At 36.3% G+C, this 25,536-nt stretch overlaps 2 protein-coding genes across 2 annotated transcripts; both read left to right on the top strand.

The window, feature by feature from the left end:
- Window positions 1-968: 968 nt before the first annotated feature.
- Window positions 969-1,784, top strand: LOC126603099 (uncharacterized). Its single transcript, XM_050269849.1, has one exon. The coding sequence runs from the start codon at window positions 969-971 to the stop codon at window positions 1,782-1,784; it is 816 nt and encodes a 271-aa protein (XP_050125806.1).
- Window positions 1,785-7,561: 5,777 nt separating this feature from the next.
- Window positions 7,562-24,727, top strand: LOC126582807 (DNA gyrase subunit A, chloroplastic/mitochondrial-like). Its single transcript, XM_050247015.1, has 27 exons — window positions 7,562-8,151; window positions 8,274-8,343; window positions 8,437-8,502; window positions 11,093-11,194; window positions 11,813-11,857; window positions 11,945-12,043; window positions 12,185-12,271; window positions 13,053-13,123; window positions 13,574-13,682; window positions 13,788-13,850; window positions 14,001-14,066; window positions 14,245-14,333; window positions 15,358-15,406; window positions 16,579-16,665; window positions 16,934-17,027; window positions 17,866-17,936; window positions 18,031-18,120; window positions 18,650-18,775; window positions 18,904-19,061; window positions 20,705-20,786; window positions 20,889-21,053; window positions 21,140-21,241; window positions 22,709-22,845; window positions 23,441-23,561; window positions 23,661-23,715; window positions 23,802-23,901; window positions 24,079-24,727. The coding sequence occupies exons 1-27, from the start codon at window positions 7,730-7,732 to the stop codon at window positions 24,191-24,193; spliced, it is 2,841 nt and encodes a 946-aa protein (XP_050102972.1). The 5' UTR covers window positions 7,562-7,729; the 3' UTR covers window positions 24,194-24,727.
- The last annotated feature ends 809 nt before the right edge of the window (window positions 24,728-25,536 follow it).

Here is a 25,536-nt window from a genome sequence, read left to right as displayed (position 1 = left end):
TAGTGTTTGTTTGAAACTTTCAAAATGTAATCATTCCTCATTCGTAAGGTTTCACGGGAATGACTATATAAATAGAGCAATCTGCATGCTATTGAGACACACTGCGAAAGAAAGCAAGAGAAATAATATCAGTATCTCTCACCTCCCCTGCAATATTTTTGTTTAGTAATAGTGTGATATTTTGCACCTGCTTCGCTCATGTCCTTAGCAAATGTTATCTCTATAACTTTTATCTATTTATAACACGTTATCAACACTACTCTCTAACCCTAACCAATTCTCATCTCCCTTCACACACAAAAAAAAAAATGCTCACTCCAAGGATTTTCCTTTTCTTCTTTTTCCTTTGCCTCACATGCATAGTGTACCCTCGCGATGAACTGCTACCACCATGCCTGCTTCTCGTTCTCAATTTAACAATTACTTATATCTTTAATTTCTTGTTTGGTGTAGTTCCTGATTATTGACTTAGTATTTATTTATGTTAATTTTACTGTAATCAAAGATGGTGCTATATAATCGCTCATCTTGAACTGCAAATTTAATTTTACTGCGATCAAAGATGGTGCGGTGCAATCGCTCATCTTGAGCTGCATATTTAAATTTTATTGCAATTTTAGGTGGTGCGGTATAATCGCCTACCCTGTTTTGAATATTTAAATTTTATTGTAATTTTAAATGGTGCGGTATAATCGCCTACCCTGCATTGCATATTTAAATTTTCCTGCTGTTTAAAGTAGTGTAGAATAATCGCTCATCCTATGCTTACTTCAATGAGAATGGTGCGGTACAATCGTCTTTCTCATTAATCATGTAAATCTTGAGTCTGAAGTTTCAAGTACTTATCATTTTGGCTTGAAGACCAAAATAAAAAAATTGTAATAATCAAAAGTTCTAACACTATATTCCTCCATGAATACATATTATTGCAAGTTCTTATACATCTCATCTTTCTTTTAGAAAAGAAAATGGCAAACTTGGCAAAGCTTGATTTTGTTGTCCTGGACATTACTGGGAAGAACTACCTTACCTGGGTAGTGGATATCAAGATCCATCTGGAGGCAGGGAATCTTGGAGAAACCATTTGGGAGGAAAACAGTGCATCATCTCAAGATCGGGCGAAGACCATGATCTTTATTCGTCGTCATCTTGATGAAGGACTAAAGAGCGAGGACCTAATGGTTGAAGATCCATTAGCTCTCTGGAAGGCATTAAGAAATAGATACAATCACCATAAACCAATGATTCTTCCAATGGCTCGTTATAAGTGGACTTACCTAAGGATCCAGAATTTCAAGTCAGTGGTTGAGTACAATTCTGAGATGTTAAAAATTAACTTCCAGATGAAGCTCTGTGGGGAAACCATCACTAAGGACAATATGCTGGAAAAAACTTTCAACACCTTTCATGCCTCAAACTTGCTCTTGCAGCAACAATATAGAGAACGGGGCTTCACTAAATATAATCAGCTGATATCTGTGCTCCTGGTAGCTGAACAAAATAATGAGCTCCTAATGAAAAATCATCAGTCCCGATCTACTAGATCTACACCATTTCCAGAAGTGAATGATGTTTCCCTCGAAGTGAACGCCACATCCTTTGGTGACAATAATTGTAAACGAGGATGTGGCCACAAGCGAGGTCGATGGAACGGGAAAGGCAAAAATCATAGTGTCCAATTTCGCAACCAGGTTCCAAGGCAAAATTCAGGCCTAAACTTTACAAATGTAAATCGCCACAAAGGCAAAGCTCATGTGAACATTGCTCTTAGAAACTCAGAATGAGCCTGTCAGATGTGTGGTGGCAATAGGCATTGGGTGCGTACCTGTCGTACCCCAAAACATCTGGTGGATCTATATCAAGCCTCCCTCAAGGAGAAGGGTATCGAGACCAATTTCCTCAACCAGGTCAGACCAATGGATATACCTAATCTAGTGCTCAACTTATCAGGGTAGTTGAACACAACCCACCTAAATGCCTCAGACTTCATTGTGGAAATGAGGAATAAAGTATATCGGTCCGACGGAATCATTTATGTTTGATGTACTTTTATTATTCTGAACTTGTAGTTTAAAACTAGCATTTCAATTAAATAAAAGTGGCATTTAAATTTCCTGTTATAAATTGTTTTTAACCGTGATCCCCTTTACTCATAAAGTATGGATAAAAACTGTGGTTATTCTCAAAACATGAGAAATGGCAGAGATATTTGTCTTGCAGACAGTACAACCACGCATACAATACTTCACGATCGAAAGTATTTCTCAAGCTTCCCCTTTACTCAGAAAACATGGATAAAAAATGTGGTTATTCTCAAAACATGAGAAATAACGGAGATATTTGTCTTGCAGACAGCGCAACCACACATACAATACTTCGTGATCTAAAGTATTTCTCAAGCTTAATGCTTACAAAAGTAAGAGTAACAACAATATTAGGCCAATCAGATGTAATTGAAGGCTCAGAGAAAGCTCAGATTATGTTACCAAATGGAACAATATTGTCCATACAAAATGTGTTGTATGCTACTCGATCTACTCGAACTTTGTTGAGTTTTAAAGACATACGTTTAAATGGATACCACATTGAAACGAAAAGTGTAGAAAATGTGGAGTATCTATGCATTACCTCAAATGATACCTAGAAACGTATATTGGAGAAGTTGCGTGGTTTGTCGATTGGATTATATTATACATACATAAAGACAGTTGAATCACATACTATCATGAACTAGAAGTTCATTGATGCAAAGGTTTACATGTTTTGGCATGATCGTCTGGGTCATCCAGGATCCACCATGATGTGTAGGATCATTACCAACTCTAATGGATATCCATTATTGAGCAGACACATTGCTATCTCAAATGATAACCCTTGCAATGCTTGTTCACAAGGGAAGTTGGTAATCAGACCATCATAACTAAAGGTTGATGCTGAATCCCTGTCATTTTTGCAAAGAATTTAAGGGGATATTTGTGGGCATATTCAATCATCTTGTGGACCATTTCGATATTGTATGGTTTTGGTTTATGCATCTACCCGATGGTCACATGTTTGTCTATTGTCTACTCAAAATGTAGCTTTTGCGAGACTTCTTGCTCAGATAATTAAATTGCGAGCATATTTTTCAGATTACCCCATTAAGTTAATTAGACTTGATAACGCTGATGAATTTACATCCCAAACCTTTAATGATTACTGCATGACATTGGGCATTGATGTTGAACACCATGTTTCTCATGTCCATATTCAAAATGGTTTAGCAAAAGCATTGATCAAGCGGCTTCAGTTAATAGCTCGTACTCTGCTCATGAAAACAAGATTGCAAGTTTCTGCATGAGGACATGCCATCTTACATGCTGCATCATTGGTTCGATTGAGACCTATAGCCAACCACCAATACTTCTCAGTACAATTCGTGTTTAGGCATCAGCCAAACATTTCACATTTACGAGTTTTTTGTTGTGCTGTTTATGTGCCTATTACACCGCCGCAACACACTAAAATGGGACCTCAGCGTAGACTGGGAATTTATGTGGGTTTTAATTCACCATATATCATTAGATATTTGGAATCTTTGACAAGTGATGTTTACAGCTCGTTTTGTTGATTGTCACTTTGATGAGACATTTTTCCCATCATTAGGGGGAGAAAATACCGTTCCAAAAGAACGGCAAGAGTTGACATGTGTTGTACCCACCTTATCTCATTTTGATCAACGTAGCACGCACTGTGAAAATGAAGTGAAAATGATCGTTTATCTTCAAAGTATTACCAATCAAATGCCATATGCATTTAATGATGCTATGAAAGTGACAAAATCACATATACTAGCTGCAAATGCACCTGCAATAATTGATGTCCCTTTTGGACAAAATAAAGTGGCAGCAAATGAATCATCTAGTACACGCCTGAAGCGTGGTAGACCCCCAGGTTCAAAAGATTCAGCCCCTCGAAAGAGAAAGACGAATGCACAACTGAATCCAAATGAAATCATTCAGGAAGAAATAATGAATGACAAATCCACAATTCATGATTCTGGACTTCCAGAAAAAGAAAATGTCCTTGATGAGACATATGTCTCTGAAGAGATAGAAGTACATGAAATCAAAAAAATCTCCATAAATTATGCATGTACTAATAAACTGTGGGATTAGAATGAAATAATCATCGACGATTTGTTCACATTCGTAATAGGCACTAAAATCATATTAAGTGATGATATTGACCCCTGCTTTGTTAATGAATGTAAACAGAGACAATATTGGCCTAAGTGGAAATATGCAATCCAGACTGAATTAAATTTCTTGGAAAGACGAAGTGTTTTTGGACCAGTAGTCCAAACTCCGCCTGATGTAAATCCCATGGGTTACAAATGGGTATTCACAAGAAAGCGCAATGAGAAAAACAAGATTGCAATATACAAAGCACGACTCGTTGCACAATATTTTTCACAAAGACCTGGAATTGATTATGAAGAGACATACTCTTCTGTAATAGACGCAATTACGTTTCGTTACTTAATAAGTTTAGTGGTTTCAGAAAAACTTGACATGCAACTTATGGATGTCATCACTGCGTATCTATATGGAGAATTAGATACTGACATATACATAAAGGTCCCAAAAGGACTTAATTTGCCTGAAGCAACTAACAAGCCACGAGGTATGCTCTCAATCAAATTAAGGCGATCATTGTATGGGCTAAAACAATATGGACAAATGTGGTATAATTGTCTCAATGAGTATTTGATCAAAGAAGGATATATCAACAATGTCATTTGCCCTTGTGTGTTTATTAAGAAATCCAATTATGGATTTGCTATAGTGGCAGTATATATCGATGATATGAACTTAGTTGGAACTCCTGAAGAGCTCAATAAAACTGCTGAATATCTGAAAAGCGAATTTGAAATGAAAGACCTTGGGAAAACAAAATATTGTTTCGGCCTGCAGATTGAGCATTGTGCTAGTGGAATTTTTTTGTCCACCAATCAACTTACATTGAAAAAATCCTGAAGCAATTTGGCATGAACAATGCTTATTCACTCAGCGCGCCAATGGTTGTTTGTTCTTTGGACATTAAGAAATATCCCTTTCGTCCAAAAGAAGATGATGAAATGGTCCTTGGTCCAGAAGTACCATATCTGAGTGCAATATGTGCTTTATTGTATTTAGCACAATGTACTAGACCATATATAATTTTTTCAGTTAACTTGTTAGCAAGGTATAGCTCTGCTCCAACAATTTGTCATTGGAAACGACTCAAAGATGTTTTGCGATACCACAGACATGGGTCTCTTTTAGTTAGAGAAATCCACAAATGACCAGATCCTTGTTGTATATGCAAATGCTGGTTTCCTCTCTGATCCGCATAAAGCCCACTCATAAACTGGATATGTGTTCACTAATGGAGATACAACAATCTCATGGCGCTCAACAAAGCAAACATTAGTTGTTACATCTTCCAATCACTCGAAAATAATTGCTTTACATGAAGTAAGTTGTGAATGTTCTCGGTTAAGATCAATGATCCATCATATTCGGAATTCATGTAGTCTAATTTCGAAGATAGACAATCCCACTGTCATCCATAAAGATAATGTAGCATATGTTGCCCAAATGAAAGAAGGATTCATCAAGGGTGATAAGACGAAACACATATTTCCAAAGTTTTTCAGTGCACATGAGCTTCAAAAGGCTAAAGTTATTGAAGTCAGACAAATCTGTTCCAATGAAAATCTGGTAGACTTGTTCACCAAATCTTTACCAAAGTGCACATTTCAGAAGTTAGTGCAGAGTATCGAATTACGTCGACTTACCAATCAGCTAAATTTGGAGAATGTGAAATCAGGGGGAGCATCCATGATACATGCTTGTTGTACTCTTTTTGCTTCGATTAAGATTTTTCCCACAGGGTTTTTCCTATCAAGGTTTTAACAAGGCAACATAAGTATACTTAACACTATATCAACAATCCAGGTAAAGTTGTACTTTTTTCCTTCGCTATGGTTTTTTCCCACTAGGTTTTTCCGAGCAAGGTTTTAACGAGGCAACTGATGTTGATATGTGGGCATCCAAAGGGGAGTGTTGTAGAGATAATGGGTGAAGGAATGCCCAATCAAAGAAATGAGACTTGGGAATAGTGTTTGTTTGAAACTTTCAAAATGTAATCATTCCTCATTTGTAAGGTTTCACGGAAGTGACTCTATAAATAGAGCACTCCGTATGCTATTGAGACACATTGCGAAAGAAAGCAAGAGAAATAATATCAGTATCTCTCACCTCCTCTGCAATACTTTTGTGTTATAGTAATAGTGTGATATTTTGCACCTGTTTCGCTCCGATCCTTAGCAAATGTTATCTTTCTAACTTTTGCTTATTTATAACACATATCTATTTATATGTAAATGATAACTAAATGATCTCGTATGTTATTGATTTTTTACAAAAATTATATTTACAAAGTTATTTATTATATGACCAGTTGTGATCATAAATACAAAGTTTTGTAAATCAACCACGAAGAGTTTTAAATAGTAATTCCTAATCATCGTGAATCACCATATTTTTATGAATATTTTTGTCAAACTAACCCCTCTGCTTGACCATGATATTTACATATCTTTCGCCGAAAAATCAAAATGATTTACGATGAACAAATTCATGCAACACTTCTATCGATTTTCAGTTTTAGGGACTTGAGTGAGAAGTTATGTCAATCTCATAAACAATTTTGACTAAAAAGCCTTAAAATTTTACTATTGCATAGAAACTCGATCACCCATCCAATAGGTGAATTGGGTTTGGTTAAAGTATTATTAACCTAATTGAAACCCACCTATTCAAATGTCAACACTTTTTTTTTTGTGAACAAAAAATATTATCTATATTAAGGGGAGAGGTGAACTTATTCTCATAACGAGTTAGTAATAATATGGCTCAAATTCGTCTTTGTCGATAATTGAACCTAAGACCTCTCACTTACAAGTGAAGAAGGATACGACTAGACCGTAGTACTAAGTGACAAATGTCAACACTTTTTTAAACATACATTATATTAGATAGATGTGTACATAAAATGAAATAGTTATTAAACACAGTTGTTTATGTATACTTTATTTAACCATAAAATTAAGATATTATGTAACAAGTAGTGATTTTACAAAACCAAATTCACATGATTTAAGTCTAGTATGACATGATTTTTGGAATATTTGTCACTCATACTCACATTAAAAATTAGAAACAAAACAATTAATTCTAACTCGTGAAACTCACCAACTCAATCCGCCTGAGTGATTTGGGTGGTTAGGTTGGTTGTCCGTTTTCTTGAGTAAAAATGAGTTTCAACGATGATAATCCGAATTTATTGAATTGGCCAACGAGTTGAGGTTGATTATCCGTTTTCTTGAGTAAAAATGAGTTTCAACGATGATATCCGAATTTATTGAATTGACCAATGAGTTGAGGTCTCAATTTGACCAATCCAACTGATGCTTACCGTCAAATCGACGGTTATAGTAACAAGTAAACATTGAGTAAAGGAATGCTATGTATTAACCTAAAACTTTTCCGGCCAGAATGTCACGTGAGTGCTTCCCAGTCGAAACCCCATCCATCTTGGCGCGCAACCACCCTCGAAATTCCAAAGCAATTCGCAAAGCCAGGGTTTTAGTTTCCAATCTTAAAACTCCAAAACCCCAAATGGCGCTTTCTGCCCTATCTCTATGAAACCCTCAGTCTCCCTCCACCCTCCTACCATGGCCCTAGCTTCCAGTCTCCGCTTGTCTTCCTCCATCCTCCGCTACCGCCTCGCCGCCCCGCTCAACCCGACCCGACTCTCCGGTCTCCGCCACAACCTCTCGGAGCTCCGCTTCCTTTCAGCATCATCCTCCCGCACCAGGACCCGCGTCCGCCCAATTAAAGCGAGGCTCCTTGACGAACCCCAAAAGGAGGACCCCGGTGAGGCGCAAGATGGGAACGGGAGTGTGCTGGTCAAGGACACAAGCGAGAATAGCGAAAGAATTGTCCGCGTTGAGCTCCACAAGGAGGCCACTGAAGCCTACATGGCATACGCTATGTCTGTCCTGCTCGGCCGCGCCCTGCCCGATGTTCGTGACGGTTTGAAGCCCGTGCACCGCCGGATTTTGTAAGTGATGTTTGATTATACATTGTTTGGTTGCTGAGAGAAGCTGTAGGAATGCAATGCACGAATTATTAGTCAGAGACTCAGATTGATGCCTCATATTCTACATTTCTCTCTAAGCACAGGTATGCAATGCACGAATTGGGGATTGTATCGCGGAAACCGTTCAAGAAATGTGCTAGAGTTGTTGGAGAGGTTAATAATACTACGACACTTTTTGTTTCTTTTATTTGAAGCCCCAGTATCATTACATTTACACTTAACATGTATCATCACGCTTTAATGCAGGTTCTAGGAAAATTCCATCCCCATGGAGACACTGCCGTGTATGATTCCTTGGTGCGAATGGCTCAGGTAACTATAGCATTTCCTATTAACCAACAAGTGAATACATTTCTAAAGTTAAAGTGGAAATGTTAGTTGTAGATGTACAAAATACCGCAACTTATGTACTCTCTCTCTTTTTTTCTTTTTTGGTAGCCTCCTTGAGCCTTGTAGTGTTTCATTTTTCTCATTTATTACAAATTTTGATTTTCTCAACTTTAGGAGTTAGTTTCTGTAGAACTATTCTGAAGCGTTCGAATGGGTTCTTTCTTCATTTGGGTCTTCGTGTGCCTGTCATGTTTTTTTTTTTAAGATGTCTTTCTGGATGACATTGTAAGTTTATTTAAAAGTGTAATCACAATAGTTGTTGAGAAACCACTTTGCTCAACATTTGGGGAAAAGATGATTTGGAGAATTATAGTGAAGTGGGGATGGAGGTGCTATGGGGAAAAAGTCAGATTTTGGTCCTCACTTTTGGCTTCTGTGTCATTGAGTTTTGTTCTATGCCATTTTATTATGTAATTGCATGGAAAGCAGGCTTGCAATTTGTAGTTTTGGGGATCTGATTATGAGAGAAAGTGTCAATCAGTCTTGGGAAGTTTGCCGATTTACTATATGTCATTGTTCAAAATTCCTGGCGGGGTAAGAAGACGTCTAGAAAAATTAATGAAAGGGTTTCTCTGGGAAGGCGTGGAGGAAGGTAAGAAATCCCATTTGGTCAAATGGGAGTTAGTTACTAAAAACAAGGAGGAAGGAGGTCTAGGGGTGGGGAATTTGAGGAATCAGAACGAAGCACTATTGGCTAAGTGGTTGTGGAGATTCCCAAGGGAGTCTCATTCCCTATGGCACAAGGTGATAAGAAGCAAGTATGGGCTACAAGTGAATGGATGGAATGCACTTCCTCCAAGGAGGGTTTCAAGTCGTAGCCCATGGAAAGACATTTCGAGTGGTGCTCATCAGTTTCTTGGATGCTGCAAGTTTGAGGTGGGCAATGGAGAGAGGGTGAGGTTTTGGGAGGATGGGTGGTTAGCAGGAGGACCGCTGAAGGAGCAATTCCCCAGATTATTCTTATTATCGAGGAAGCATAATCATAACATTTCTAGCTTTGTGGAAGCTTCGTCAAGTTCCTTGAGTTGGAACTTTGATTTTAGGAGAAATCTGAATGAGATGGAGATAGAAGAGGCGGCCAGCTTATTACAGAAAGTGGAAGTGGTTCGCTTGTCTCCATCAAAAATGGATAACAGAAGGTGGAACCTAGAAGCTTCAGGTTTGTTCACATGCAAATCCTATCGTTCATTACTGAGCAACAATGGGATTGTGCACTATTATCCACCCTAATCTCAGATTTGGAAATCAAAAGCTCCTCCGAAGGTTAAAATACTTGTATGGCTTGTGGCCACTGGGAGTCTCAACACTTGCGACAAAATTCAAAGGAGAAACCCTCTGATGTGTTTATCCCCACATTGGTGTAGTTTATGTAAAGCTAAGGAGGAGAGTGTAAATCACATCTTTCTTCATTGCTCCTACTCGATCCAACTATGGTGGAAACTGTTTCAGGAGGTTAAAGTAAGTTGGGTCATTCCTAAAGGGTGTTTTGAGCTACTAAGCACCAATTTTAAGGCACTTGGAAAAGGGAAAAAATCCAAAGCTTTGTGGGGTTGCCTGGTATCGGCAATTTTTTGGAATATATGGCTGGAACGCAACAGAAGGATTTTTGAAGACTATACTGGAGTGGGGGCAGAAGTACTTTGGGGGAGAGTAAAATATTGGGCATCTTTTTGGGCTTCGGTTACTAAAGAGTTTAATAATTGCTCTCTATCTCAAATACTGTGGGATTTGTTAGCAGCAGTTAAGTGAGCTAAGTCTAGAATTGGCTACTGTAGCCAAATCCTATTGGGATTTTCCTTTCTAATTTGTTGGTGGACTTCTTATCCACTTCTATGTTTTTCACTATTCTTTAATAAAATTGTTTCTTCTCAAAAAAAATTATGAGAGAAAGTGTACTGTTTCCTTTGACGTTCAGGTTCTGTTGACGTGTTGTTTTGGTGGATTATCTGTCCAGTAGACATTATTTTGTTTTTTAAAATTTTAAAAGAGTTTTCTTCCCTCTTGACCATTTACACTAAATTGGAAGGGTGCAGTGCCTTGTTCAATCTTAGTTTCTTCATATAGATGTAGCTCTGTGGGTTATTTTTCTTTCTGCCCTTGGTGGATTTTTTATGAAAAAGTTTTTCCTTACCAACAAACTTGCGTGTCTTTGGTATTTATGGCTGGAAAGAAAAAGAGCTTTTGACGGTAGAGTAATCAATCTGGAGAACAGAAGCTCAACATCATTGGTAACTCTTTGAATGTACAAGAAAGGCTACACCATCCTTTGCTGCTTCTTTTGATTTTCTCTCTTTATGTATATTAATTTCTGTATCCTAGTACACTTGGGAATGTCCCCTTAATGTCATTACAGCAAAATGCCATTACTTAAGGAAACCTCGTTTCCCGTAATTCCAGCTTCTGGATTCTGCTGAATTTGCTCTTTGGTTTTCTTTTTCTTTGCTGAATTCTGATGTTATCGAATTTTAATTAGTTAATTCAAGTGTTCTGATTTCTTTAATAATATTTCCAGGATTTCTCCTTACGATTCCCACTAATCCAAGGGCATGGGAATTTTGGTTCTATTGATGCTGATCCTGCAGCCGCTATGCGTTACACAGAATGCAGATTGGAAGTATGTTCATATGTTGTAGTTACCTTGAACACCATATTGGTCCTGACATGCTATTCTTATATTTAGGATATCGGAATAAATATTAAGATCCTTATCATACATGTTTACTCCAGCAATCAGTCAACCTCTCTCTCTCTCTCTCTCTCTCTCTGTGTCCTTCCCCTCCCCCTCCCCCTCTGATATGCATGTCAATTATAATGATTCTGTGATAATTTTTTAGTGTTTTAAAAGTTAAAAGATCTTGATCCAGAGTGTTAACTTTGTCCATTGGATAGTGGCAGAGTGTGAACATGTTGCATTGTGCTGGAGTCCGGATACGTATTCAAGCAGTTTGTGAACCATTATTCAAAAGCATTTTTTTTTTTTCGTTTTTGCTTTTTCCATGACCACCTCTCTGTGCCACATAGCTGGTTGCCCAAGTAAATGTGTCATCATGAATAGTTTCCGCCATCAGTAATAATCTTTATTAAAAGTTGTTATTAAGGCCCTAAAAAAATCTGTTTTTGATAACTATTAAAGTAAAGTTATGACATGATATTGTAGTAGGCATGCTGATATTTACGGTGCATTACTTGTTCACTAAGTCCCCTTTTTCTTTCATATGCTTTATTTTTGCAGGCACTGACAGAAGCAATGCTGTTGGCAGATTTAGATCAAAATACGGTAAGATCCATTCATTATCTAGTCATACAGCTAATATACTTGCATCATTAATATGTTTGTGTGCACAATGTGATTAATGTGGTACAGGTTGATTTTACTCCAAATTTTGATAATTCACAAAAAGAGCCATCAGTTTTACCTGCTCGACTTCCAACTTTATTACTGAATGGTGCTTCTGGGATTGCGGTAATTTTTTTAAGATTTCATTGTCCTTCATAATCAAAAGCTGCTGCCTCTGTTTTGTTCTTGTTCTTCTTCAGTGATTGTGTGTGTGTATATATTATATATATATATATTATTCACACATATGGGTATATATATTTTCAGGTTGGCATGGCAACCAACATTCCTCCGCATAATCTTGGGGAATTGGTAGATGTTCTTAGCGTGTTAATTCACAATCCAGAAGCTACGGTACGTGGTTAAAGGGTTATTTTTTTATTTTTTATTTTTTATTTTATTTTTTCATATATGTTTAGGTATATTACAGTTATTCTTTTGAAAAGTAGAAGTTCTGTTGTACTTTAAATTTTCAATTGGTTAATAGTGCATGTTGATAATACTTGTAAATATGTGTTGTATCCTTCAAATGACTATCACAACGTATTGTTGGGGAAAAAACTTTCATTGTAAACAATTAAATTTAGTCAGTTAACGAAACCCAACTGAATGTAACAGAGCTCGACCTCCTCTTCTTTTATCTCCAGCCGCATTGTTGTTTCTATCTTTTTCTCACACAGTGGCAGCTCTTATTCCACTGACACCGTTGAGGATATACTTTCATCCTATATCTGTGCTAGAACCCTTGTTCTGTCAAACAAACTTTTAACACATTTTCCATTCAAAACTACATCTATTGATTTGTAGAAATGCAGCAATTACAAATATAACTATGGGCTACAATGGGTTTTGATATCTTTCGGATTGCTCTTGAAGTTGAGCCATCCTTTAGGATGATTTGAAACTTTGATATTAAAGCATCTCACTTATTGTGCCATACGATTTAACGTTTAAGTATGACTACCTTTCCTATCACTTTTCTTCATAGAAGTAAGAGGCTTCATTGGGCATATTCTGAACCCTCGATTGAACTAAAAAGAACTTTTATTCTATTTCTCTTTTCTTTTTGTGGTTTCTTTATTTTCCCTTTCATTTTGCCTTTTGAATTTTTGACGTTTTGTTTTCCCTGTGGTAGTTGCAAGAATTACTAGAATACATGCCAGGACCAGATTTTCCAACTGGAGGACTGATTATGGGCAACCTTGGGTAAGTGGGAGCTAGTTATAGTTTGCAATTAGAAACATGGTCTATTCTAATATGCACAGATGAGATATGGATAGCATCCTCCTTTTAATAGCTCTTTCCTTGGTTTTTACTAGGTTTTATCATTTTCAACGTTTTCGCTTGAATAGTTTGTTTCTACAGGGATGCGGTAAAATTCAATGTGGTGATGGGAAGTGGTGATAACAGATATGCCTTATATTACACACTTGCTGCTATTTTCATGGGGCTATATTACTATGTTTGTAGTTGACAGTTTTATTACATTTGTCTGAACAACATAGAGAAGAATAGTGTACCTACTATGATTGAAGATATCAAATAAGTTTATGAGAGAAATATAGGAATGCCATGGTGATATAATTATCCCTTTTTCTTAGCCGACTGCTTCCTTATGCATTCATTAATTTTTTAATATATGCTCATTTCTTCAAGAATCTTGGATGCATATCGAACTGGAAAAGGACGTATTGTTGTAAGAGGGAAAACTGATGTTGAATTGCTTGATTCTAAAACAAAGAGAAATGCAATTATCATAAAAGAGGTAACTATCTTGGTCGTATTGTATAGTTTGCATTAAATATGCATATCCTTAGTTTTATCAAAGAGTTACTTATTTTATGGATTTTCTGCTCTGCGAATAAATTAGATCCCTTACCAAACCAACAAAGCAGCTCTTGTGGAGAAGATAGCTGAACTTGTGGAAAATAAGGTGACATTCTTGCAAGAAGCAAACGATCATTAAAAAGTGCATTCTTCACTTAAAGTAATAAGATCATACACTGTTGTTAATTGTCATCGCTTTTTTGTTCCTTTCATGTTTCCCTTTTCTTTAATTATTTTTTATTTTTTCTCCCTTCAGATTTTGGAAGGCATAAGTGATATTAGGGATGAAAGTGATCGTTCTGGAATGCGTGTGGTCATTGAGGTATGAAATTTGTTTTATGCCGTATGCTGCTCTGTGTAGCTTGTAGCTTTTAAATACAAACATGCTGAAGAACTCACATACTATGGGAAATTTAGTTTGTAAAATGGTCTGCAGTTCTTGTCAAATACTAAAAAATTATTCTGCAATTGATTGTGATCTGTTTCCATCCTCTTTTCAGCTTAAGCGAGGATCTGACCCATCAATTGTTCTAAATAATCTCTATCGCCTCACATCTCTTCAATGCAGTTTTAGTTGTAACATGGTGGGGTGAGTGATATCTTTCTCAATAACCATGAATATAGGTTGAGAGTTGAGATTTCTGGTTCTTGGTTCTTGACTGGTGTATACATTTTTTTTCCCTATACAGCTCTAGCCGGCTTTTTGAGCTAAAATTGAAACTTGATATTTTGCCTTGAAAGTGAATATTATTTCTCAAATGTTATGACTTCAAGGAACCAAGATATATGGTTGGAACTCCTACTTGTATACTAATTTCGTAACGAAAATGAAGTTGGTCTATAGTTGTTGGATTATGTTATTTCAGTTAAAGCTAGTAAAACAAATATCTCAATTGTTGGTAGTGGTTTACAAGGCTGTCTGATCAAATTAAACACAGAGCCATGATTTTCAAGGCTCAGAGCCTTATGGGTTCTCATTGTATTTATTTCAACGTTGTTGGGACTTGGGATATCTTGAAGGCAAATTTGATGAAAGCCATTGTAATGTCCACAAGGATGGGGTGATAAATGCAACAACCAACTAAACATACATATGTCTTATTGCAAAGTGAGAAAGGTTCAATGAGAAGTAATGAGTTTAGGTTATTAAGTTTGGTTTCCGTATGAAACGCTGTATAAAGTAATGGTAGATACAATCGGACAAATACAAGGTAATTAATTCTGTGAAGTTGTGGAATACTTGTTGACCATGCTTGCATCAGATGGCTGAAAACTGCCATTAGTTCTTCATTGTAAACCAGAAATATCAGTGAAATACTGTCAATATTTTCGATTTTTATGTCGTGGTCTATCTTTGGAATTGACATCATATATACATGTATCATTGGGAAGTTGTTTAGAACCAAAGTGGTGAAATGTCGAATGTAACCTTTATTGCAATGTCACACAATATATTTAATAAAGAATCCCATGGGCTGAATTTGTTCCTTCGAAATGATTCTGGTGTTCCTGAACTTTGGTTTCCTCTTTCTGAAAATTGCATTGAATTTTTCCTGCTCACGTGATTCATCACAATACTTGGATTTTCATTTAGTATTTTTTACTATTCACAGTATTCATAATGGGCAACCTAAGCAGATGGGTCTAAAGGAATTGCTGCAGGTACCTATGTTTGATCTCTATAGTATGGATGCCCAACACCTGTTCTATCTTTTCACTCATGCATATATTATTATCATAGGAAATAGAATGCTTAAGCAAAAGTTTTCTTCAAAATTTCTCTTCAAAAACTTGACTGTTGTTTTGGTTTATTGTGGGTAAATTCTTTTTAATTTTTTTTTTTGCTGGATTCCTTTTCCCCCTTAAGAATTCATGTCTTAGTGCTAATTGGGCTGGTGTTGGTTCATTAGTTGATGCTTTATAGTTGAATTTATTTCGGTTTTATGGGTTTACACTGAGGGCATGTTTACTTAACGGAAATTGAAAAATGAATGAATAGGAGAGCATAAAAATAGAAGAAGTAAGGAAAGAGAATCAAATCAACTAGCCCTTCCTAGTTGATTTAATTCCTTATTTTTAGGTATTTGATTATGAATTTTAAGGAAAAACTTGCACTTTTCTGATTCCTTACATGTAAATAAACACGGGAAAATTAAGGAGTGAAATGATTCCCTTATCCATATTTAGGTAAACGCAGGTAACTCAAGAATCAAAGTGATTCAAATTCCTATTCCTCATAAGTAAATTCTTTCTAAAGTGTAGTGGACTTCATACATAGTAGGGAAGTAAACTCTTTCTAAAGTGTAGTTGACTTCAATACATAGTAGGGTGGGCTGGTTTCGACAAACTATACTTACATTAAGGGCAAACTTCTTCAAAATTCAGAAATATTTCACTTGGACGGTTAGGTAGTTCAGATTCTTGAGGCTCCTGGTTTAAGTGTTATTTGCCATTTAGTTCCCCTGCCCCTATTATAAGTCTAGTCACCACAGCAGTCATTGAGAAATTTAGATTTCTGATTTGATAGATAATTTTGCAGGGATTTTATTTAACTTCTTGGATAAATTTTTCTTAACTCAAACCTATCTTGTTACTGTTTTAATTTTATTCTTTTTGGTTCTAAAGCATGCAACTAATGGTTGATATTTGGTTCATCACTCCTAATTTGGCTCATCACTCCTAAGTATTGATGATTAATTTATTTTCAATCATTGTCTTACAGAGATTATCATATTCTAGCATTAAATTATTGGTAGTTGCCTTGATACAAGGTTCTCAATTTCTTGAATGTTGAGGCTGTGATCAATATTACTTTGTTTATTAAATGTTGACAGGCATTCTTAGACTTCAGATGCTCTGTTGTCGAGAGACGTGCTAAGTTCAAACTTTCACAAGCACAGGACAGAAGACATATTGTTGAGGTATGCTAGTCATTTTCCTAATTCTAATGAATTATATTCTTAAGTTGTCATAATTATAATATAGAGATTTGTGGACATCCATGTATGTGGTTGGATCTGTTCTCTAAACCACAGGTGAGAACTTGGAGAAGACTTCATTCTTTTTCCCACTGCATTTCATATTATTCTAGCTTGTGTTTATGCACTGCTGTGTTATCGTGTCTCCAATTTGATATATCCATACTACACTGCATACTCATCGTTCATATGTATGTTTTTGTTGAAATAGGGCATTGTTGTGGGCCTTGATAATTTGGATTCAGTAATTCGTATACTAAGGGAAGCTTCAAGCAATGCAGTTGCATCAGCTGGTTTAAGGACCGGTAAGCTCCTCTATGTTTTTGGGTTTTTTCTTATCTTCAACTTAAGTAGATAAGTTATGCTTGAAAAGAACTGAGACATGGTATTCCATCATTGTCATTAAACTTCCGTTTTTCTGGATATATAATTTTTTGTGCTGTTTATGTTCTCTTGATTCGGTTTTGAGACTTCCCTTTGCTAACATAATTTTTTGGCACTTATTTGGGGTTTAGTGCAACAAAAGTTACGGACACTGATGGTTTAATCAGTCAGAACCATTCAGTGAGCTTTTATTTTTGTCAAATTTGGTTTTTAGGGGTAAGGTTTCATTAGTGCCTCACTTAGCGAGACTTTTTATGAAATAGGCTAGAATTCCAATTCAGTAACAGTTAATCTAATCATGTTTTTCAATTATTTCACATTTCCTTGATGTCCTGGATTTGGAATTTAGTTTCTTTGACATTTGGAGTTCTATCATCTCTGGAATGCGAACTTTATATTCAGTCCATAACCTGATATGTTATTTTATTTTTTTATCAAATGGATATCTTAGCTTGATCAACTGTGTAAAATCTGCTTCCCAAGCTGAAGCCACAAAATCCTGGGTCACAATCCATTGCCAATTGATTTTGGGTTGGATGTGCTAATTTTAAAAGTGCATAATAATTTGTGAAGCCATATATATGTCTAGCTGCAATATATCTCACCTTACACCTTAGCTGGTTCCTGAGTTTCCTTATTGTCACCAACGGTGAAATTTTTTTCAGTTTGTTTTCATATCATTTACTTAATTGTGATGGCTGTTATTCAGCAGTAGGTGTGGGCCAAAGCACTAATATTCTCTCGTATTCTCTTTTACAGAGTTCAGTCTTTCTGAGAAACAAGCTGAGGCCATATTAGATATTAGTCTAAGAAGAATTACCCAGCTTGAGGTGCATAATAGTCTTGCCATTCAATTGCATTGTTTCGTTGCTTAATGAGAGGCATTGCTCCTTAATTTCGTATCCTGTTCTTCATATTGTGCAGAGGAAAAAATTTGTAAATGAAAGTGAATCGTTAAAGGAGCAAATTTCAAAATTAGAAGAACTATTGTCAAGCAAGAAATCCATGTTACAGGTAAAAATCTAATTCCAATTGGTTGCGTGTATTGCAAAGGTGCTAGTGCATTTTCCAGTTATATAGTACGGGGATTGTATTGATTTTCCTCTTATTTGCTAGCTCTACCTCTGCCTAATTAGGGTAAGGTTATAGCCCAGTTGGACTCATCTTGGATTTGGTGTTATGGTTAATAAGTATTACATGTATACTTTTTTATTGAAGTGTTCACACCTTTTGCACGTTTTTTAGCTCTACGAAATAAATTCATGTATTATAGACAATCATATAATATGTACGATGAACTGTTTTCTTCTGTATAATCATTGGTGCATAGGCTCTCTTTGTATCTTTTTCACTTCTAGATATTATTATTTTCTCTACCCTTGTTTAGAAATGGTTTTAAGTGATCTTAAGCTATCCTAGTTTATAGGGAAGATATTTTATTTGTCCCATTATTATGAAACATTCTGTACTAAGGGAAACATTTATGAGATATTTAGGGTTCAGATTGAATTACAATGCATTTTTCTTTTTTTCTTTTAATTAGTTGATTGAACAAGAAGCAAACGAGTTAAAAAGCAAGTTTTCCAGTCCGAGGCGTTCAGTGCTGGAGGACAGTGATGGTGGCCACGTTGATGACATAGATGTTATTCCTAATGAAGAAATGCTTTTGGTAAATGCTAATATCATCTTTTTCATGGAATTACATTTTGGCCGTTTTTCCAAAGAAAATATAAAATTAAATAAACCATTTGTACTTCTTGTTTCTTTCTTCAAATTTTCTTTGCATATAATTTTCAGGCCTTCAGTGAAAAGGGCTATGTTAAGCGGATGAAACCTAACACTTTCAATCTTCAAAATAGAGGAACCATTGGTAAATCTGTTGGGAAATTGAGGGTAAACGATGCAATGTCAGACTTTATTGTTTGTCGCGCACATGATCATGTTCTATACTTCAGGTACTTCTCTCCCTAACTTGGTCTAATGATTTGAAGAATTAACATTTGGAACTCTGTGTATGTACTCGAGGACTTATAAAGTGGTACTTAGTATCGTAATGTGGTGCACTCTTGCGCTTTTTGTGCTGATGTTGAAAAAATAATACTTCCTTTGCTATAAAGTGGTATTTGGAGAAGGAGAACTAGATCCAATGTTTTAAAAGGCGAAGGCAAAGCCAAGGCGTTTGATGGATAGCCTCACCTAGGCAATATCCTCGAGGCGTGAGAGAGAGACTGAGAGAGATGAGTTTGAGCTTTATAAGAACCCTGCCCAAAACGACGTTGTTTTGGGTTTGGGCAGTGTTTGTTTTTAAAAAGAATCAAACGCTCAGGTGGCACCTCGACAACGCCTAGACGAGCATATAGCCCACTCCTGCTTGGCAGAGGTGTTTTCTTGATAGCCCTGCCCAAAAAGGGCCTTGGCTACTCTCAATACTAGTTTTTTAAAACATTGACTAGATCCAATACTTGTATCATTACCAATGTTACTTATCACAATGGTAAGTTCACATCATTCAACATGATGAGACACTATAAGACCCTATAATCTTTGTTGTTCCAACTGGAATTTTCTTCACTGCCACCAAGTGGAATTTTCTTCATGCGCATGAATTTTCTTCACTGCCACCGCATAGGAACTTAGGTACTATGCATGTGAAACATGCTTAAACTGCATACTGATCTCATCCCATGAATTATTCATCAACATGTGGTACGAAGTATCAGTTAACCACTGGCTCACAGCCCACACAATACGTTGCATAAAACATGTGAATCATGTAACAGGTTATTAATCACAACCTACATCATTTCAGTTAACCTAGAAGGCGAGAACTGAGAAAGCTGATTGAATCCAGATTTTGAGACATGCATTTGTCTTTAGCTTGGGTTCTGTCCCGTTTAATAACCTATTTTTGGCATGTCTGGTCTCCTTATTATTTCCCTCTAACCAAGTTTTTATTGTCTTGCACTTCATATCGCAATACTCTATATTTGTGTTAGTTCCCCATCTGGTTTGGTGTATGGATTAGTTCCTTGTATGGTTATATCAGGGGCATCATGATGTGCCCCTGTGCATCTACTTGTTCACTGTCGTCGCATAGGATGTTGGATGATAAAAACAGTAATGATTTTCACAGGCTTCCAACTTGTTATGTATGCATTTAATAATTATAGCCTACTTTATGCGGAACCCCAGAAAATATCAAGTTGTTGAAAACATATTGATAAATCATCAATGGACAATCAATAAATGTAGATTTGATATTCTGTAATGTTAATTGCTTATACTGGTGCATGTAAGGGTGTCACTTGGCTGAAATCTTTTCTTTATAGATTGTTGCATTTGATTTGGGAGCTCCTAATCCTAAAAGACTGCAAACCTAGTTCTTGGAGTCATGCTCTATGGCCTGCCCATTGAAAGTTAACAAGGAATCTTCTGTTTTACCTTTACTATGAGTGGACATTTCCATCTGGTTCCAGAATTAGAATTGTGATACATTTCAAATTTGTTTGTTTGATTTTATCTAGATTTTACTTCTAACTTCCTTGCATCCCATGTAGTTGATTTTGGTGATGGATGACTTACAAAAGTTGTTTTGCAGTGATAGAGGAACAGTTTACTCTGGTCGTGCGTATAAAATTCCTGAATGCACCCGCACAGCTGCAGGGACGCCATTGGTTCAGGTAATTTACCCTTTCTCCTTGGCTTTTACTAATCAGTCACCCTTTTCTTGACATTCTATTGAAAGTTACTTATGATTGTCATTGTTTTTACACTGGAGCCAGATCTTAGCACTGTCGGATGGCGAAAGGATTACTTCTGTTATTCCTGTGAGTGAATTTGCTGAAGATCAATTTCTACTTATGCTTACAGTAAATGGTTACATAAAGAAGGTCTCTTTGAGCTCTTTTTCGTCAATCAGGTCAACAGGAATCATAGCAATCCAATTGGTTCGTCCTCTTTCTCCGATTTAGTCTTGATTACTGGTCATCCATAAAATTTTCTTTTGGCTCACAGCTCATCATTTATGTGACAGGTTCCTGGTGATGAACTAAAATGGGTTCGTTGCTGTACAAATGATGACCTTGTAGCAATGGCGTCTCAGAATGGAATGGTCATCTTAAGTTCCTCTGGTATTGTAAGTATACAGCAATTTCCTTCTCGTTCATACATTCATTTGCAGTTCAAACCTCTATGACATTTTTTAACTTTTACAACTACTACTAACACTATTAATACTATTTTTGTTATTACTAGCACTACTACAACTATTTTCTTTCTCCTCTCTGAGGAGGCACTGTAGTTATTCATGACCATTGAAAGAAGATCATTTTATTATTTAAGTCCAGAACTTATTTCTGATCAGTGTTTGCCTGAAACATGATTTGCCACATTGCAACAGCAAGAATCGGAGCTTGCAAAACTGCTAATTTTTATTTTATTTTTTTATGCAAAACTGCTTTGTATAAGGTGGTGTAAGCGTACAAACAATATGGTTAATTTACACTACTTTAAAATAAGTTTGGATATGATATGATAGGGTAATGTTAAGTAAGGATATGATAGGGTAATGTTAAGTAAGATTCATCATATCATATAATCATATAGAAAGAAAGTTACAGGAAGGAAATATGAGGATATACATGCAATTCCAATAGAGTTCTGAAAAAAAGTTACCTATGATTGATTTTGTTTTCTTGTTCACATATTAATATCGTTAAATCAATTCCTGTAGTTTGTTTGTATGTACAGAAAGCATTGATACAAAAGACCGCAGAAGTGGAGTGCAATTTGGAAAGTTTATGTGCTTAACAAAATTGTATATATTTTGAAAGTAATAAAATAAAATTCTTGACCAAAAAAGAAGTACCTAAATGATTTCAATGATAGCATGTTGTAAATAGTTTCTAGAAGACTTATGCGGGTCATACTGATGCTACTTCTGAGATCCTAGTAAAAATCTCTGTTTAAAAGCTGTTTTCATGTGAGTCATGCTTATGCTACTTTCAAGAGATGCAAGTAAACCAATGTCCCTATGATTAATTCTAGATGCATCTGGATCATGATTACCTTTGATCTAAGTCATGCTTCTGTTATGTCAAGGCGCTTTATAGTATATAACAGTTGAATTTGGAGCTTTATAGTTTATAGCAGTTGAATTTGGAGTTCGGTTGTCTTATCAGTGTTTTAATTTTTTAGATAGCCTTCATGGATAGCTTTTTATCATTTTTTCGTTATACCGGATGACAAGTGATGCCAAGGGCTGTGCCGTTACTGTTGCTTAGTTCAAATATAGGTTAGGGAAGTTGTAAGAGTTTTTATCTGGGGAATTTATCATCTTGTCTAATGTGACTAGTACATGGCTAGTACTATCTGTGCTCCAATCCGTGGTCATTCAACAGAAAAATTATCTCAAAATTTATCTAACATTGAGACTTGGGAGCAGCCTCTCCATAAAATGGGGGTAAGGCTAGCCGACATTCACCTCTCCCAGACCCTGCGTAAAGCGGGAGCCCTGTGCACTGGGTACGACCTTTTATTGATGTAAAAATCCCTGAAGGATACTTTTACTTACCATTTTGCATCTTTTCATGTTCTGTACCAGATTCGAGCACAAGGGAGAAACACTAGGGGTGCTGTGGCCATGAGACTTAGAGAGGGGGATAAGATGGCTAGCGTGGACATTATACCAGCAGCTATGTGGAAAGACTTGGAGAGGGTGTCTGAAGCTCCCCAAGACGCGTAATTTTCTTTAGAAATACAATTGAGTTGTTTCTAGCTTGTTATTAACTAATTGTTGATCAGCGTGATACTTGACTTTAGGGGGGTTAGCTTGACCGACCAAAACCTAGTAATAAAATTTTCCTGGATGTTTGGGTTCCACCCAATCTGAGTGGCTTCTCATTTAATCAAGAAAAGGGAGAGAATGTTGACAGTTTTGGGCAATCTGTAGTTAGAAAGTGGAAGTGATGGTGGGATTGAAGGCAAGTTAGATTAAGAAATAAAATAAACCAAATTTAGGGTAGGGGTTGATTAACAAACAATCGGAGGTAGAGTCATTCGACACGAGTAGGTCATTTGTACTATAGACCTACTAGTGGGCTAATTACCGAGAACCAATAGTTTAAATTCAGCAAACAAATGGCTGGAGGGAGGTTAAAAATAGCATGGGTTAAAGCTGTAACCAATGATATAATTACCATGACCTAATGGTGAGTTGACCCTAGTTATTGGAATCAATAATTCTCCAGAGCAGTGTAACCAGAATTATCTGATATGTTAATCTTATGTTTTGTGTTTATTTTTGATCTTATGTTTTGTGTTTATTTTTCTACAGTACTAGAAGTCTGAAGGGCCCGTGGTTGTTATTTGTGTCTGAGAGTGGATATGGAAAGCGTGTTCCCTTAAGCAGATTTCACTCCTCCCGGTTGAATAGGGTTGGTCTGATAGGGTACAAGGTATGCATATGATCATATAAAATTCTTTGTTGAAAGCTTTGTGATCTGTTCTTCGTCTTCAGCTTTTGGGCTCATACCTTTTTCCCTGCTCTTTAATAGTTTGCCTTAGAGGATCGCTTGGCAGCAGTTTTTGTGGTCGGGTTCTCTGTGGCAGGTGATGTTTGTAAATTACATTTTAGTCTATACTCTGATGGCTACGAGTGTTCTCTGGAGCCGTTTTAACTTGATGTAAATTAACAGAAGATGGAGAAAGCGATGAACAAGTGGTTCTTGTAAGCCAAAGTGGCACAGTCAACAGAATTAAGGTGCGGGATATTTCAATACAGTCCCGCTATGCAAGGTAAACTTCAATTTTGGTATTTTATTTCCTTATATTCGGAAATTTAAATTTAAATACGATGGAAGAATAGGATTTGCATATTTGGTGTTAAAAAGTCAAATCCTTATTCTCTCTTATTGTGGCCGTGGTTGAGTCGTGCCAGTATTACATATTTCATATCGATATACATGTTTTCAGGGGAGTTATTTTGATGCGGCTAGATCATGCTGGAAAGATTCAGTCCGCTTCGTTAATCTCAGCTACGGACGAGGAGCCTGAGGAGGTAGAAGTTGAAGCTGCCGTACATGGCTAACTGTTAATCTTAACAAGTGAATAGCTCTTAGCAATAGGAGGATCAACTTGTAGCGCCAACCCTTGTTTTTGTTTTGGCCGGTGTTGGGGCGCTAATCAATCGTTCTGTTCTGGCCGGTTTTGTGGCGCTAATCAATCGTCTTGTGTTGGCCGGTGTTGTGGCGCTAATATGTATGTACAGGTAAGCTAAGCCACAAATTTGGTGACCGGATTCTACTGAGAAGGGTGACCGTTAGTAGCGCTAAACCCTAAAGTTTCTCCACGGTGGTAATGTATATCGGTCATTTGGTAAGGGTGTCCTTGCTTAACCTACCCTTTTTACTATTTTCAGATATCAAAATTTCCCCGAGTGGTAAATGACAATATTACCCGAGGGTAAAATGGTTAACAAATACATGAGGTTAAGGAAACCAAACCCACCTTGAGAAATACATCATATGACTCTAAAATTGGAGAGTGACTTACTTGGAACGGATTCACTGTCATTATGATGTTTCCGTCGAATAGTGTTTTAATATATGTGAATTTTTCTCTACATGGTAATGTTTATTGAAGGTTGAGACTAAAAAGAGTGAGAATCATTTCTCTTTTTATATTGCCACACAAAGATTGAATACACAAAATACAACCTTTGTCAGATTTGGAGATCGGAAACCAAAATCTTCAGCCAACCTGCTGAAACATGATCCATGATCAGATTGAATTTTGAGCGAATCTAACACGACCCAACAGTTGCCCTATTTTGATGGAAATTTTGCCTAAAAAAATGTGCACGTCATTATTTGAACAAAACAATTTGTTAAAACAAGAAGAGAGTAATGTATAACATACAACTATCTGATGTTATCAACTGATAATTTAGGCCATGCTATTTATACAAAACATCCAGAGTCCTAGTCACATTAACTTGTAAGGAGATGCTAATTTTTCCCTAAACTTTTTATAATTAATCAATTTCTCCTGACATCGGTTTTAAAATTTTTCATCTAATTTTCCATTTTTTTTGTCACATGGCAAATATGTAAGGGTAATAAAATAATTTATCCTTAATGCGGTCAGTATATTTTTTTTTTTGTTCTTTTTCCTTTTTGCTAGTTGACTGTATACTTTCTGTTTGAATTAGTCATGGAGTTCCAATTAGCAGCTGCAAGTTTTGGCATTGCGCCCAATTTGCCAAAACAAAATTACCTTTTTACCCTCATACAATTATCATTTGTTGTACGCAGGATGGATGGAAATTTGGATAAAACAATTTCACAATCTAACGTCTAAGAGGAAATTGGCTATTTATAAAAGTTCAGGAGATTAATCGGCTAAAATTAAAGTTCATAGAGGAAATTGGCA

The sequence above is a fragment of the Malus sylvestris genome, chromosome 2 (genome assembly GCF_916048215.2).
Source record: "Malus sylvestris chromosome 2, drMalSylv7.2, whole genome shotgun sequence".
Lineage (NCBI taxonomy): Eukaryota > Viridiplantae > Streptophyta > Magnoliopsida > Rosales > Rosaceae > Malus > Malus sylvestris.
This window is presented reverse-complemented; position numbering and strand designations above follow the sequence as displayed.

Bases quoted from the DNA above. Each gene is read 5' to 3' on its own strand.
- LOC126582807 (XM_050247015.1), top strand. From the start codon at position 7,730: ATGAAACCCTCAGTCTCCCTCCACCCTCCTACCATGGCCCTAGCTTCC. The intron at 21,242-22,708 runs GTAAGTATACAG...GTTCTGTACCAG, and splicing joins TCTTAAGTTCCTCTGGTATT to ATTCGAGCACAAGGGAGAAA. The intron at 23,562-23,660 runs GTATGCATATGA...GCTCTTTAATAG, and splicing joins TTGGTCTGATAGGGTACAAG to TTTGCCTTAGAGGATCGCTT.
- LOC126603099 (XM_050269849.1), top strand. From the start codon at position 969: ATGGCAAACTTGGCAAAGCTTGATTTTGTTGTCCTGGACATTACTGGG.